At 34.2% G+C, this 16,433-nt stretch overlaps 2 protein-coding genes across 7 annotated transcripts; both read left to right on the top strand.

Annotated features, from left to right (window-relative positions):
• The first annotated feature begins 3,113 nt into the window (after positions 1–3,113).
• LOC107950180 (F-box/LRR-repeat protein At5g63520) lies at positions 3,114–7,735 on the top strand. The gene is made up of 10 exons (XM_016884970.2): positions 3,114–3,427; positions 3,533–3,640; positions 3,727–3,819; positions 3,931–4,047; positions 4,151–4,252; positions 4,345–4,384; positions 4,946–5,101; positions 5,649–5,830; positions 6,098–6,216; positions 7,078–7,735. The coding sequence occupies exons 1-10, from the start codon at positions 3,200–3,202 to the stop codon at positions 7,526–7,528; spliced, it is 1,596 nt and encodes a 531-aa protein (XP_016740459.1). The 5' UTR covers positions 3,114–3,199; the 3' UTR covers positions 7,529–7,735.
• A 2,736-nt stretch (positions 7,736–10,471) lies between these two features.
• LOC121215512 (uncharacterized) lies at positions 10,472–15,576 on the top strand. Of its 6 annotated transcripts, XR_005911419.1 has the most exons (4): positions 10,472–12,085; positions 12,460–12,546; positions 12,753–13,288; positions 14,156–15,576. XR_005911419.1 is itself a non-coding variant. In XM_041090216.1 (2 exons), the coding sequence occupies exons 1-2, from the start codon at positions 10,839–10,841 to the stop codon at positions 12,881–12,883; spliced, it is 354 nt and encodes a 117-aa protein (XP_040946150.1). In that variant the 5' UTR covers positions 10,472–10,838; the 3' UTR covers positions 12,884–13,077. The 6 variants fall into 6 exon arrangements, 1 of the variants encoding a protein (XP_040946150.1); XR_005911416.1 differs by having other exon boundaries at positions 10,472–12,546; XR_005911418.1 differs by having other exon boundaries at positions 12,460–13,288.
• Positions 15,577–16,433: the final 857 nt, after the last annotated feature.

A 16,433-nucleotide genomic window follows, 5' to 3' on the forward strand; every position in this document is an offset into this window, starting at 1 on the left:
TAGGAATGGAATTAAATAGTGAATAAATTATGTAAACGAACCTTGATGAATCTATTTTCATAGGAAAGTAACGAAACAATCATATGGACAGTATGTTAAGAGATATTCAGGTTCTCGTGAGACAGGGCCAGAACGGTTTCTGGATTTCCTGTTCCGACTTTGGAAATTCATTATAAATTAACCAGAGACAATTAGGAGTCATGACATATATGTATAGATTCCTCTATGAGTCTAGTTTCTATAGAAACAAACGGCATCAGTATTGAAGCCCTGTACAGGGAGATATCCAAGTCGTAATGCGCAAAGGTCAGTGTAGTCGATCCCTGTAACATGGGAGACTTTGACTAATAAACTGTACTAATTGGCCCAACCAAAAATTCTAGAAAAAAATATGTAGATGGGCATATGAGTCTAGTTTCAGGGAAAATTTACGGAACTGGATTCCGAGTTTCTGAACTCAAGATATGATTTTTAAAGCGAATAGTATGCAGATTGGCAGTGTCTGGGAAATTTTTTTTTTATAAGTGGTTTAAAGTCTGTTAACACCTCGTGTTCGACTCCGGTGACGGTCTCGGGTTCGGGGTGTTACAGTAAAATTTAGGCTCTATTATTTTTAATCAAATTATTAAGCCTGCTGAGATAGATGATGAGAGGTTAAGGCTATCCTTTCCCTTATTAATTTACCAATTGAAGTACAATGTCAAATTTAACACTAGGAGTTATGTAGATGACACTATCTTAAGTATAGGTCTAGTTATTGTGGAAGCTAAAAATGAACCTATTAGTGAGGAAGTAAAAGTGCCCACATTTGGTTCCACAAATACACTGGCATGTGAACAACAAGCTTAGAAATTGAAGAAACTTAAGAGTTGAATTAGACTTTCTCAACTCTTTTCTACTTAGAATCAACAGAATGATGGTTGACGTGCTGCAATATATTCGTGACTTGGAGGTTGAAAATCCTTGATCACCCACTTAAGATTTTTGCTAAAAATGGGGAGTAGGATATATGGGGAGCGCTTCTTTGGGGGATTTCTATTGTTAAGGGGAGTTATTATGATTTGTTTTTGTTTTTCAACTTGAACATTATTATTGGTTGTTTTGGTTTAAGCTTGCAGGGGAGATTTGAAAATTAGTTTGTTTTGCTTATTTCAATCTCTCATTTATTTCAATTGTAATTATTTTTGTTGCCTGTTATGTTTTATAAAAAATGTTAAAGGGGAAGATTGTCAGAATATATATTGAGCAATTGTTGTGGTTGGGTTTTTACCAACATAAAAGACCATAATAGTCTAGCATAACATGGAGTTTTTAGTTAGCAGTTTTTGACATTATATTTCAAAATATTCTATCTTGTAAATCATAGAAATAATATGTACTTAGGCTTGCATACAGTATTGTGAGAAGACTCCTCAAGTTACTAAAAGTTAATAGACACAAGAAAATTGTGTTTCGATCAAAGACTATAAAGGCCGAAATAAGAGAAGAGTCCTTTTTATTTGAAGAGTTGATTGTTATCTTGAAAAGAAGATAAAGTAAACGGACTGACAGAAGATAAAGTAAACGGACTGACATTTTTAAATGAAGGATAGACCTCACTTTTGAATTCATGGTAAGGGATAATGATAAGCTTAAAAATCTTTAACATAGAAATGATTGACTTTGATGTAGAGATTATGGAGAGAATATTGCTAAGTGGCAAACCTATTCATTTGGGAACTAGTTAAGCCAACAGTTTATCATCTTTGAATGATATGTTAGAATCAAACTAAGATTTGCAAAGGTGAGACTGCAACTTGAATGAAGGGTTTAGGCTTAAATCATCAAGTTCTTTATCTTGTGTGAATTTGAGTGGATTGATTCTCTAAGCAAAACTTTGTAGACATGGGTTGCGATTTTATTATTGTTGTTTTACTTGTTGTGGCCACACTCTCCCCACAATTGAGCCAAATATACATTCATTCCCTATCGCTTTTCACTGCTTAACCTTTTTTCCTTAACCTAGTAGAATGAATATCTCCTTCAATATACTAATCTCTTTTGTGTGTGCTCATAGAAACAAGAATGTCATCTACAAAAAAATACGTAATTGTTAAATTCAATTGACCGATGTTTTACCCCATGAATCAAACTAGATTAAACAACATAAGAAATATAAATAAATTACACTATTTTGTGGTTTAAAGTCTCTTCATTACACATGTCAACTTTTTTATTTTAAAGCAAGCAATTTTCATAAAAACTATTCATTATAAATGAGAATTTATGGACCTTTTTATATCTTTGATTGAATAGAGCATCCAATATATAATATTAGAATTATTTAAATCCATTACATTTCTAAAATTTATTCCCCATGTCGTTAAATTATTAGTAAATTTAAATTTTGGTCACTTAACTTTAAAAATTATAAAATATCATTAAATTATTCAAAAGTTTTCATTTAAGTCACCAAGCTATTAAAATTGTTGTTGTATGGCCTTTTTTGTTCACACTGCCTATACCAATCGAAAGCTCTCATTCTCTTTTTTTTTATAGTTCATTTTTTTCCTGAAACAAGTTTAAACGTCATGAATTTGCAAAGTACAATCTAAACAATTTTTTTCTCCAATCTCCGGCACTGATTGGCAGATTAACTTAGATCTACAATATCAATTGTCGAATTATCAGTTAGAGCTCACTAGCCCAACTTTTAAAAAAAAAAAACTTAGTGCCTAGTGATTGAAATAAAAACTTCTAAATAGTTGAGTGACTTGATGAAAACTTGATTGAAATAAAAACTTCTAAATAATTTAGTGAATTAATGAAAACTTTCGAATAGCTCCGTCATAAAAAAAAAGTAAGCAAACTATGCTATGTTTGGTATGAATATTATATTTTAATACATATGTTAACAATAAACAAATACAATTGATAATATTTAGTCACTCTATAATATATTTTTAGCAAAAGAAAAAATAATTTTCCCTTATTTTAAAATTATTTTTCCATTCTTCTACTTTCAAATTTAAAATTATACTATTTTTTATTTTATATTTAACTATTATATAATACATTAACAATAAACTTTTTCCTTATTTTTAATTAATTAAATAAACGAAAAAGGAAACTATGAAATAAAGTCGAATGAAACTGAAGCCCAGAAAACAAGAAAGACTTGAAAAGAGCTGTTGAGAGTGTTCCTTTGCTTAAGCCTTCAATGGCGAATAAGAACCGATCATCACCTTCTTCAGCAACACCCAAACTCATGGAAGCCAGTGGGTTTTCTCTAATGAATGAGGATCTTCTTCGAAACATACTTTCAAGGCTACCTGCCATCTCTTTCGCTTCCGCTGCCACCGTCTCTAAGACTTGGAACGCTGCTTGCTGTCACATCCTCTCGCGCCCTAAGCTCTCCTCCGCCATCTCCCTCAAGCCTTTGCCTCTTGTATCTTTCTCTCTACCTTTTTCTTTTAATGCCTAATTCGAAGGGGGAAAAAGGAAACTTTTCTTAGTCTTCTTTTGCTGATTTTTGTTGTATATATTTGAATAGGTTGCTTTACAAGAAGTTTTTGACAAGGTTATGTCAGAACCAATTCGACCTCATTTTGCTATTGCAAGTGTTGGTCCTGGGTTTGAAATCAAAGATGTTCTGCAATTTGTATGAATTCTAAAAATCTCTCTTTCTCTTCCCTAATGGGTTGAAGTTAATTTTCTTTAAAATTTTAACCTGTGTTTACTGGGCAGATGGTAGAAAAAGTGCGATCAAGAACTCCGATTATTGTATCTTCTGTTAAAGGAATTCTTGGACGAGATGCACTTTCTCATGAATTTAGAGAGGCTTGTTCTTTCTTTTATGATTTTTTATTTTAAGTATTCCTATTCTATTACCATTGTGATGCTTAAATTTTTATGTTTTTGTTTTTAAATTCTGGTTTTATAAAATGTCAGGTTAAGTGGATTGATGGTAATATTGATGAAGTTCCTGTAAATACTGGCATCGTATTGACTGTTGGATTTGTTCCGGGACTCAAAGTCGATGTGATCCCTCTTTTACGACAGAGAAAGGTGAAATTTTAATCTGTTACTGAAACAATAATATAATGAAGAAAGCCTAATGTTTCAATTTGTTAAAGGAAAACTAACATGGAGAACTTTGCTGTTATATTAGGCACCTCAAGGGTCAATGATTGACAAGTTCGTGCTGGATATTAAGTCTTACACATCCTCTATGTCAGGTTGCACATCACCGCAGGCGATTATAATGATCGGAGTAAGTTGCTATGTTTCGTTGTGTGTCCTCTTCCACTACAAGTTAGGGTCTCTTACTTGGTTGTGCTTTGATGTGGCATTTTGATTTTGTAGGATGGAAGTGTTGACCAGAAACCTATCCTTGAAAAGTTAGGCAAGTTTTTTTCCATTTCCCCTATTTTTATTTTTCATTTTGCTTTTTGATAGAACAAAATTGTTCAACCATCTGATAGCTTGAACTGATTGTAAGCATAGGGGAACTAACTATTTAGACCATCTATGCATAGGAAATTCAAAAGATTCCACTCTAATGTACCTATTGTTTCTTTCCAAGCACAAACTTTATTCCTTTTGAATCTGAATGGGAACTTGCAATTAAGAAAATATAAGCCAAAACTCTGGCCCAGATTTCCATCAAATTTATATTCTTAATGAGCAAATAATGATCACTCATCTACATTCTAGTCTTAGTGGCACAAACACGTGCTCAAAGTGTTTCTTCAATAGATAGAGTGGAACATATCAATGTTGGGTCAATCATATATACATGATCAATGACCTCTATGATAATTCCTTCTCACCTCTTCCAAGCTCCCAAGTACGTGGGACCTAGGTGGTTGTTAGATTAGTTCTAGCTCTATTTTCCCTCTTTTCATGTTATTCAGAAAATTTGCGCATGATTTATTATACTCTTTGATAATCTTGTCCATCTCAGATTATGCTATGTCCATGGAAACAATCATTGTGGGTGATGAGAGAGGTCAGTTTGTGTATAGAAGTAGTGATGTCTCAAGAAATGTCGGCACTAATAAAAAACACTCTCCTGATGCTGTTGCTCTTGTATTTGCAAGAGATAGAAACAAAGCCCGTGGTAACTATTCCTAAATTATGCATTTATTTATTTTTCTCAAATTTTATGAAGCTTATTAATTGTTTTAATTGTCACACGTGCATAATTTTCCTTTTTCAAGTGTAATAGGTGAAGATAGTTGTTCTCATTCCTGAGAAAGTCCATATAAACTGTATTACATTTCAATCCTTACTCCTTTCCATCCTTCGTGTTGAGCAAAGCCTAAGGGCTCGTTCATGGTTCTTCTTGTCATTGGTTACATCGTATAGGCTTTAATTGGTAAGGTGGAAAGAAAGATGGAAAGATGGAAAATTGAAGGAGTGAAGTAGAAAAATAGAAAATATATATTTTCTTTTCATTGGGGTGCTTGGCAGGAAATATTAAAAAATGGAAAGAAAAAGTAATCACTTTTCCATCCATTGCTTTGTGAAGCTGAAAATGAGGAAAGAAAATGAAAATTTCTAAAAATGCATATTCTTGTAAATATGCACACATAACTTCTTTGTCATTTTCTCTCCTCTTTTCATCCCAATTTGGTAGCCTATGCTGACGTGTGTTAAATTGTCAGGTATAGGGAATATTGAATTTCATTTTGCACTGTCAAAGGGTGTCTCGGCAATTGGACCAAGGCTTAAGGCAGCTTCTGTTAGAGTGCAAGACTCTTATACTGTCACCTGGCTCACTGCCAGAAGAGAAGGACAGCAGGAGATTCTTGATGGTCAACAGATGCTAGAAGATATTGATAATGAGGTATGTCAATGTGCTTCTGTGTATATAAGAAAGCATGAGCTTTATAGAAATATTTAAAATATGCGGATGCAATGCGAACTGACTGTTTAATGTAAATATTTTGTGCTCCTAATTGATTCTTTTGTCTTGAAGCCTACACCCATTCTACCGATGTTTTGATCCATTGTGTTGATACCATATCAAAAAGATTCATGTGCTTATGAGCACTGCTTATTCTTTATGATTCATCCATACTCTTAAACCTTTTCAAGTGAAAATAAATGGCAGATGGAAAATAATATGGACTGTGTTGATCTTTACATTGGGGTTACAAGGCGACGGAACTGTTCTGTTGGCTCAGATAAGCCTAAGATGATGACAACCTTGGCACTCCATGGAGTTGAAGGGTAAGATATGAAACATTTTCCCCATTTTTGTTTGGTTTCACAGAAAACATGGCAGGCATGCCAGGGGCTAGGTTGTATGGTTGCACTCCCAGACACCTGTATGTGTCCAAATACATTACATAATTGTCATGTTCAGCAATCAAACCTTCTTGTTGTGTACCTTTTCTCTCTCCACAGTTAACCCTGCCCTCTTGAGTATATATTTGCTATCTACATTATTGTCATGTTAGTTGCTGGCACAAATTGAGTTGTAGAGCTAAGTGTATAGTTGTGGACTTACTTATGGTAGTTAACCACTCATCTGCTGCATTCATAGACTTATTAGAGATGAACTTGCTTAAATGGTGAAGGTTTACGGAATATTGGGGCCCTTTGCTATACTTTCTGTTGTATGATACTTGGCGTTTGTTTATGAATTACAAGTGAGCCGGTTATTCTTCTTTACTTGCAATAAGAGCATTTGCATTCGGATTAGTAGATACTTTCACTGTTTGGTGCAAGTCAATTAGAATACAGTGAGTACAGTAAATTATTTGTCTATTAATAGTGGCATTTGGTTAACCATACATTGTAATAAGATCTCTCTCTTCAAGAATCAATAAGTCATTCTAAGATCAATGATGTGACGTTGATCAACAAAACTTCAATATCATTCTTCTGTTTTCGTTTTTCTGGCCAACCATAGTGATGCACAAGAACCGTTTTTCATACTTCAGTGGTAAAAACTTAGTCTAACAGTTGTTTTTACTTCTCTCTGTATCACACGTGGCTGCAAATAAAACTTAGGCAAGGATTGCATTTGTACACATTCATTTACTTTCCTTTTTTATTTTAATCAAACGGATTAATGTTGTTCAACAGAGGAGATTCAGAGTACCTTTATGTTGATGGTGTTGGTATCAGAACTGGTGACTATTTTCAGTTTTACCATTCGGATCCAAAGACTGCATTATCTTCAAGCAGAAATGTCTCCTCAACCCTTAGAAAATTGAAGTTGGATTGGGATTCCAAAAGCAGCCTCAGCAAAAGCACAATTATCAATGCCGTTGATAAGAAGGAAGCTTTTGGAGGTTTTATCTTTTCATGCCTTGGACGTGGCGAATCATTCTTCGGTCAACTTAATGTTGATAGTTCCCCATTCTTGGATAACTTTCCTAGGGTTCCGGTAGCCGGAACATTTTGTGGTGGGGAAATTGGGCGTGGCTGTACAAGCTTAACTGCAAATGGAGATGAAGGCGGCTCTGCTCGTTGCCATCTACACGTCTATAGCACCGTTTATCTGGTAATGTCGTATACACCTCCAGAGCATTAAAAGTTGCCCATTCTGAGTTTTTGGGGTCAAAAAGTGCATAACAAAGCCAACAACCTTATGAAAAAACTAGATCTTTGTTGGCATTTTCATGTTCTATCAGCAATATAGACTGCCATTTTCTTTCATGTGTTTTTGGGTTAAATTGTTGTACTGATTTGAAAATTGTTATTGAGAAATGAGGGGAAGAAGCTGAGTAGATTCCATTGACCATAGGTGTAGAATTTTTTTTTCTATAAATTTGCATGAACGTAACAATGAAAATATGTTACTTGTGCGGTCTGATAAACATAATTCAACTAGAGATTTTTTTAATCCATAAAATCAGATTAAACTGATAAAAACTGATACAAATTTCGTTGCTTTGACTAGAAGACCAAATAAAATGGCAGACAAGGATGGATATAATTTGCTTTAACTTGAAATGTAAATAAATCTTACTAAATACTCAAATTCAAGTAGCACTTTTCAGCTCGTAAGTTTGAATTTTGCAGTTTGAAAATTTTAAAGAGTCTAAATGGTTTAGGGGTTGAGACTCCTGCCAGCCTCTATTTATACCCTTGATCTTAGGTTGTGGAAGAAATGAAAGATGATGGACAAATCCCACAAGAAAAGAAAATAATAAATTAATATAATATATATAGAGATGAACATGTATTGGGTTTTAGGAGAGGTTCAAACTTCAGAGATAATCTTATAATGAGAGAATCTTAAATCTTAAACATAAACTATAAAACGAACATGAAAAATATAATATAGAGAGAGAGAGAAAAGAAAGAAAAAGAGAAATGAAACGAACATGAAAAATATAATATATAGAGAGAGAGAAAAGAAAGAAAAAGAGAAATGAATGAGATGAAATCATGATCAACTTATTAAATTAATATGAACTAAATCAGCCAACTCTTAAATTGATTTTAGGAAATACTAATAAAAAATTTAACTTTTGGGTTGATAAAAAACACAAACCTATATAGTTTTCATTTTGGACCACCAGCCATGGCCATGCTCACTCATCAGTGTTCCATTAAAAAAATAGATTCATCTTAAATTAAAAGAATATTTGACACAAGCAAAATACAACGCTACCATAAAATTGGAAATGCCATTTCTCTCATATTACTCTTTCGATACATAATTTGATGTTTTGAAATAAAAAAATTCATATCTAATTCGAAGTGTTATGCTATTATTACTTACTAATTCATATTTCATATGGCGAAGGCATAGTCTTCTTTTTTCTTTCTATCAAATAAAAAAAACTCATTGGCTCCGAACTTGAAGGAATGCTAGACGTATGGTAATTTCTCCTTCGGCTAGGAGAAAAGATCTCATTGAAGCAGCCAATCTCATGCATATTGTATGCACATCTGGTTGCACAAATTGCATAGTATCATAAATAGCTAATCCGGGTATTACCCATTTGCCAGGAGAGTTTATAAACAAATACAAATCTTTGGTATCATTCTCTATACTGAGATATACTATAAAATCAATAAGTTGATTCGAGATCTTGCTATCAACCTCTTAGCCTAAAAAAAGTAATTTTTCTCAATAAAGTCAGTTGATTAGAATAAAATTGTATCCCTTAGTAGCCGTGCAGACACCTTTTGATGCATACGGTTCAACAAAAATTGCGAAAAAAAATCAATGTGTAGATTCCAGGCATTCTTGTTTTTTCTAGTGTGCCTTTTCTAACTTCTAACTTCTAATTTCTAAGCGTCCGCCATCGGAAACATCACTTCCCGTCCAACTTGCATGTGTTAAGCATGCCGCCAGCGTTCATCCTGAGCCAGGATCGAACTCTCCATGATATTCATAGTTGTATTACTTATAGCTTCATTGTTTGTAGACAAAGCTGGTTCAAAATTGTCTTTCATTCCAAGGCACATGTCGAATAAGGTATTGGCATAATTGGTAAAGGCAAAGGTGTTGGTTTTTAGTATCTAATTTCAAGATTCATCATGCGCTATTATACATGTGAATATCTAAGTTCTATAATATGTTGTTTTCATGTGTGGGTTTTAATTTAATTAATCCATCTTAATCTAAATTATTCTAATTTTTAATTTGTATGTATTTATATTTTTACTTTGACCGTATTCAACTTATAAACTTAAAAAAAAACATATATTAATACAATTTAAGATTATAATTAGAGTAAAAAAAAAGTACCTAATCAAATCTATTACTTGTTAAAACAATAAAACACTCAAGATTGGATTAAGAAAATAATTTTCGTAATAGAGTTTCATTACTCTTAATCATTTCTTGCAATATTTATATAATGCAGAATTCAAGATATGAGAAAACTCAAAATCATTAAATTTAGCAAATACGCAAGATATAAAATCAATACAATAATTTATACTATACCATTTCTAATCAACTTGTGACAAGGTTGTAGTCGAAGGGATAAGGGCCTTATCATGAAATTTTTAACCTTCAAAACAAATAAGAAAGTTAAATCTCTCAACCTTTAAAACATGGACCCTCGGTCAAATGTATTAAACTTAAATATTCATTTTTATAATGGTAGTCAAGTCAAATATTTAATAGTAAGCATACATGAACTGATACACGAATTATTACGTTAACATTGTTAAAAAATAATATTTTAATCAACAATTCCTTTAAAGAAAAGTTATTGGCCAAATTTAATTAAAAATATATATAACGACTCAATTGATAAATAATGTAAATATTCACAATTAAATTTATTATTATGACTAATTAAAATAAAAGCACCCTTTCTAAAGCTGTTTGGAAAGAGAGAAAAAAGGATTCAAATCTTCACAGAGAATCCAGTCATATATATATCACTAGAATTGTGGTAGAAAAATTCTACGATAATTTATGAATCAAGCATATATATATATATATAAACTGAACATAACTTTAACTAAATCATTCAGTATTCTTGATATCCATATAATTTGAAACGAAATAAAAATATATATAAGAAGAAGATAAGTAAATAAGATATTTGCATGGCTCAATCAAATAAAAATATCCAATGGAAAAAACCTTGGAAGATTTTATTTGATTGAGTCATTCCTGCATCCCCGCTGCCCTCTGTTAAACAGTTGTGTTGTTAAGGTGGTTAGTTGGTTATCCAATCTGTTAAGTAGTTAGGAGTTGTTATTCTCATAGGGCTACAGTTCACATGTGTATATAATCTCATCAATGTATTCATTTCAAGATGAGTAACAGAGATTAAAAGGTTTACTCTATAGTTAATTTTTGTTCATTTCATAGTATCTTACATGGTATCAGTCGCCTAGTCTTGTTACATGCTTTCATTTTTCACATTATGGCACCGTCTACTGATTCTGGATCTGCTGATCCTGTGAGTTCATCGGTTTCAAGTGCTCGGTTGGTTCAATCGTTCCCTTGTCATGACACGATAAAGTTAGAGGAAGGAAGCTTTGTTCAGTGGCAGCAACATATTCGACTGATAATAGAAGGATATGAGCTGCAAGGGTTCTTGGAGGGTACATTGGCTGCTCCACCTCAGTTTGTCGCATCTCCAGAAGGTACGCTTCTTCCAAATCCAGACGCATCTCTGTTTAATCAACAGGATAAACTGTTAGCATCTTGGCTTCTTTCCACTATAAGTTCGTCGATTCTGTCATATTTTACCTCTGCTAAGTCTGCATGTGAGATTTGGAGCACCGCAAATTATCTTTTCGCCGTTTCTACTGGTGCAAAATTTTCTCGTGTTAAGCATGATCTGCATTCTTTAAGAAAAGGTGAGTTAACTGCCAGATAATATGTTGCAAAAATAGGAAACATATGTGCATTACTTGTAGCTTCTAGATCGGCAGTGTCAGAAGCTGAAAAGGTAGAGGTTTTTTGGCCGGTCTTTCGTCGGACTTTAATGCTGTGTTGTCCTTAGCCTCATTCTTGACGGAGGTTCTTTCTTTCCAGCGTTTGGTCGATGTTCTCCTAGAGATTGAGAGTCGCCAGACGCGGGTGGCGCGTGAGGGCGTGAGGTTCCAATTCAAGCCCATCTTGTTAACTCACCATTGGTTGCTATAATGGTTGACTCCGGTTTGTCATATGATGTGCATGGAGGTCATTCACGTGGACGTGGTTTTCGATCGAGAGTGCAGTGTCAAATCTGTAATAGGTTCGGTCATTGGGCCCAAAAATGCTTCTATCGCTTCAATCGCAATTATGATGGACCAAATAATTTTAATAAGGTTTCGTCTGCATACGGTGGTCAAGGGTTTCAAGGTGGTGTTTATGATGGGTTTGGTTCTCGAGAGAGTTTTTTGGGACAGTTTCAAAATTAGGTTTCATGCCCGCCGCAAGCTAGGACCTCTTTCTATGGTTACCCTAATGTGACAGAATGTGGTGTTGGATTTGGGTCCGATGGTGACCTATTTGACTTGAATGCTACGCGTAATATGCAGGAAACGTTTGGACGTGATTTGGGTCAACAGTATGTTGGGCAAGCTGGGCCGACTACTATGCTGCACAGGCCAGTTCATGCAGGACCACCTGCAGGTCTAAATTTTGGGCATCCAAGTGAGTTAAAACTTGGGCCAAATATAGGTCAGTGTTTTAAGCCTGTTAATGGCCGAAATAGTAGATCAAAATTTGGGTTAAATGCAGGTTTTGAGCCAATAGTGACCAACATAATGGGCCCAACAGTGGGCCAGTCAATGCTAGTCAAAATTTTGCATTACATACGTGTGGACCTTCACTTGGGCCTAATGTTAATTTTATTGATCTTGAAGTCCCTGTGCTCAACAATACTTCTAAAGTTTTGTGGCGGACTAAACCACAAGCACGTGTTTTTTATTTTGATTCACCGCAGTGTGTTGGGCTACCACAAATTCTTGATTTTCATGCATCTGATTTTTTGGATGCCACACAATATGATTCCAATTTTGGTAATACTAACTTGTGTGCTCCTGTGCCGATAGAAACCTCATCATGGCATCCAAATTCAGGGGCCAATCATCATGTCTGTTAGAATGCATCTGAATTGAATGTCTCTACTCCATATATAGGTAATTCTTCATTTTTAATGGGAAATGAGTCTCTCACTAAAATTTCGTCTATTGGGGATACTGTTCTACCAACAAAGAAGAAGTTGTTACACCTGTCTAATGTTCTGTGTGTACCGAGTATTCGAAAAACTCTCATATATGTTTCTCAATTTGCTATTAACAACAATGTATTTTTGAATCTCACCCATCTTATTGTGTTGTTAAAGACATCCAGACACAGGAAATTTTACTGCGGAGCCGAGTTCGTGATGGTCTCTATCAATTTTTGGTTGGTTCGTCTGTTGTTCCTGATCCGAGTCCCTCTGTTAACAATACTGGGTTACAGATTGTCGAGTGAATGATGCTAATGTTTTCTCAATATGGCATAAAAGGCTTGGTCATCCTTCTTCTAAAGTTGTTAAACTTGTACTTACCAAGTGTGGAATTGTTTCAAATAAAAAATATCTTGATAATGTTTGTGTTGCTTGTCAAAAAGGGAAATCACATAAGTTTCCCTTTTCATTCTCTTCCACTAAATATAAGGAGTTGTTTGAATTGGTTATTTCTTATTTGTGGGGACCAGCTTCTGTTGACTATGGTGGTAATCTGTATTATGTTTCGTTTATTGACATGTGTAGTCAGTTTACCTGGATTTATCTGATTAAACATAAATCTCAAGCAGTTGAGTGTTTTCTTCAGTTTCAGAAGATGGTTAGTACTCAGTTTGGGAAGACTATTAAGAAGTTTCAAAGTGATTGGGGAGGTGAGTTTCGTGCTTTTGCTTCAGTTCTGGCTAGTCATGGGATTCTTCATCGTTTTTCATGCCTTCACTTCTGAACAAAATGGTGTTGCTAAGCACAAACACAGGCACATTTTGGAAACTAGTCTTATGCTAAGCACAAACACAGGCACATTTTGGAAACTAGTCTTACACTTTTGGCCCAGGCTAATTTACCTATGAAGTTTTGGGGCTATGCATTCTGCAGTGCTGTGCATTTAATTAATAGGTTGCCCACTCCGATTTTGAAAGGTCAATCTCCATATCAGAATTTTTATGGTTGTGAGCCTACGTATGATCACTTAAGGGTATTTGGTTGTTGTTGCTTCCTGTATTTACGTCCTTTTGTGTCGCACAAACTGGATTTTTGGTCACCTCCATGTACGTTTCTAAGTTATAGCTCTCAACATAAAGGTTATTATTGCCTCACACTGGAGGGCAATATAGTTATTTCTCGTCATGTTGATAAATGTCAATTTCTGCCTCATTCGTCTGTACTTCCCACTATTCCAACCGCTTTTCGTTCTCCTACGTATGTTCTTATTGTTCGAACCTCTTCTGTTAAGCTTACTGTAAAATCTAGTCGCACAACTGTTGCATTATCATCTACATCTCTGCCTCCTGGTTCAGGTTGTAATATTGATACATTTATTCCGGTTGATATGAGTCGTCCTAGTGCATTCGTTTCAGTTGATACACAAGCTGAATGTGGAAATAATATAAAGGAGATTCCAAGCTCCTCTACGGAATCTCCAATTGTTTCTTCTCTACCTATAAGGAATACTCATGCTATGGTTTTTCGGTCTAAGGCAAGAATTTTTAAGCCTAAAGCTTTAACTGTTGATGTTGTAGATTTTGAGCATTAGTCTATTGAGGAAGCTCTTGCTCATAAGGAATGGAAACTTGCCGTTCAACCTGAGTTTGATGCTTTAATGGCCAACTCTACCTGGCAGTTGGTTTCTCTACCTCCTGACCGAAAAACAATTGGATGCAAATGGCTTTTTAAAATAAAGAAGAATCCTAATGGGCCGATTAATCGTCGAAAAGCACGACTGGTTGCAAATGGGTGTTCTCAGGTTCCTGGTTGTGACTTCAACGAAACGTTTAGCCCAGTGGTCAAACCTGCTACTATACGAGTCATTTTGTCTATTGCTGTGACTAATGGTTGGACACTCTGTCAGGTTGATGTAAATAATGTCTTTTTAAATGGAGACTTGACTAATGAAGTCTACATGCAACAACCTCCAAGATATGTGCAATATGGTCCAAATGGTGAGCTATTGGTGTATCATCTGACAAAAGCTTTGTATGGGTTACGGCAAGCTCCCCGTGCCTAGTTTAAAACATTGAAGCAATTTCTTATTTCTAATGGCTTTGTCCTATCTAAAGTTGATGCCTCTTTATTTGTCAAAGTTTCATCCACATCCACTGTCTATATTTTGGTCTATGTGGATGATATTATTATTACTGGTAGTTCCACTAAGGAAATAAATTGCTTTGTTCAGCTGCTACATAACAAGTTCTCTCTAAAAGATATTGGTGAGCTTCACTATTTTTTGGGGGTTGAGGTCAGTCGATCTTTCAATGGTAGCCTTCATTTGTGTCAACGCAAATACATTCAAGATCTTCTTGACAGGAGTTTTTTAGTTAGTATGTTGATGCCAACTGGGGTCTTGATTTTGATGATCGTCGATCTACAACAGGTTTTTGTATCTATTTTGGTCATACGCCTGTTTCGTGGTGTTCCAAGAAACAATAAGTTGTGTCTCAGTCGACGGTAGAAGCTGAATATAGAAGTCTAGCTGCAGCTACTAGTGATATTGCATGGTTGGTATCTCTGTTACAAGAATTACGAGTCAGTTCAGCTGATCTTCCTACAGTTTGGTGTGATAATTCAAGTGCGGTCGCTGTTACAGCTAATCCGGTCTTGCACTCCAAATTTAAACATGTTGAGCTTGACTTATTTTTTGTCTGTGAGAAAGTGGCTAATGGGTCCCTTATTGTTGGTGAGGTGCCCGCTTGTGATCAACTTGCTGATATTCTTACTAAACCACTGTCTGTCTATTTGTTTACTCGTTTTTGGAATTCACTTCGAGTCACACCTGTTGAGAAGCTCGGTGAATGTTAAACAATTGTGTTGTTAAGGTGGTTAGTTGGTTATCCAATCTGTTAAGTAGTTAGGAGCTGTTATTCTCATAGAGCTACAGTTCACATGTGTATATAATCTCATCAATGTATTCATTTCAAGATGAGTAACAGAGATTAAAAGATTTACTCTATAGTTAATTTTCTGTTTATTTCATAGTATCTTACACCCTTTCATCTCTATTTCTCAACCATCCATCCATATTTTTATTTATTGATGAATAATGAAAATCGTACTGATTAACTCTTGAGGAAAATTTGAAAATTATAAACTATGAGAGATCAATATTATAAAGGGGAAGGAAGTGGAGCTTCTTAACTACATACATATATTCATAATGGTTGAGATGTCAATATCTTTACTCATTTATTAGATGTTAAAACTAGTTCTAAAAAATTATTTAAATAATAAATGAGGTTTTAGGGTTTATATATTTTGAATTCTATTTCTCAAACCTTAAACCTCAAAAGTAAACCTTAAAACATTTTCTATTCAGAAAAATTATTTTATAAACCTTTTTTATCACATCATTTATGGTCTCTATCAATTAAAAATAAATAAATATTTTTTCCGTATCATCCATGATCTCTCTTTATCAACTATACGTGTAATATGAAAAAAATGATTTATTTATTTTCAATTGGTAGCAACCATAAATGGTGTCGTAAAATAAATTTTCCAAAGAGGATGGTTATATAAACTTTTATATTATTTTGTTTCACTGATATTTGATATAACTGCCCAATACATTTTTATTTCTCAATTTTAATAATGCGATTTTGCTATTGATCCAATAATTATTATTTTTATGTTCCACGAGGAAAGAAAATAAATAATATATTAATGTAACTATCACAACAATTATTTTGTGATTTTTTTTCCAACTTAATCAAATAATCAAATAAATATTCACACATAGGAAATATTAATTTTTAGTTTGTAAAAGTTGGGGGTTTTGTCTTTGATTAATTTTAATTTTTATAC

This window comes from Gossypium hirsutum, chromosome D03, assembly GCF_007990345.1.
Source record: "Gossypium hirsutum isolate 1008001.06 chromosome D03, Gossypium_hirsutum_v2.1, whole genome shotgun sequence".
In the NCBI taxonomy this organism is placed as follows: Eukaryota; Viridiplantae; Streptophyta; class Magnoliopsida; order Malvales; family Malvaceae; genus Gossypium; species Gossypium hirsutum.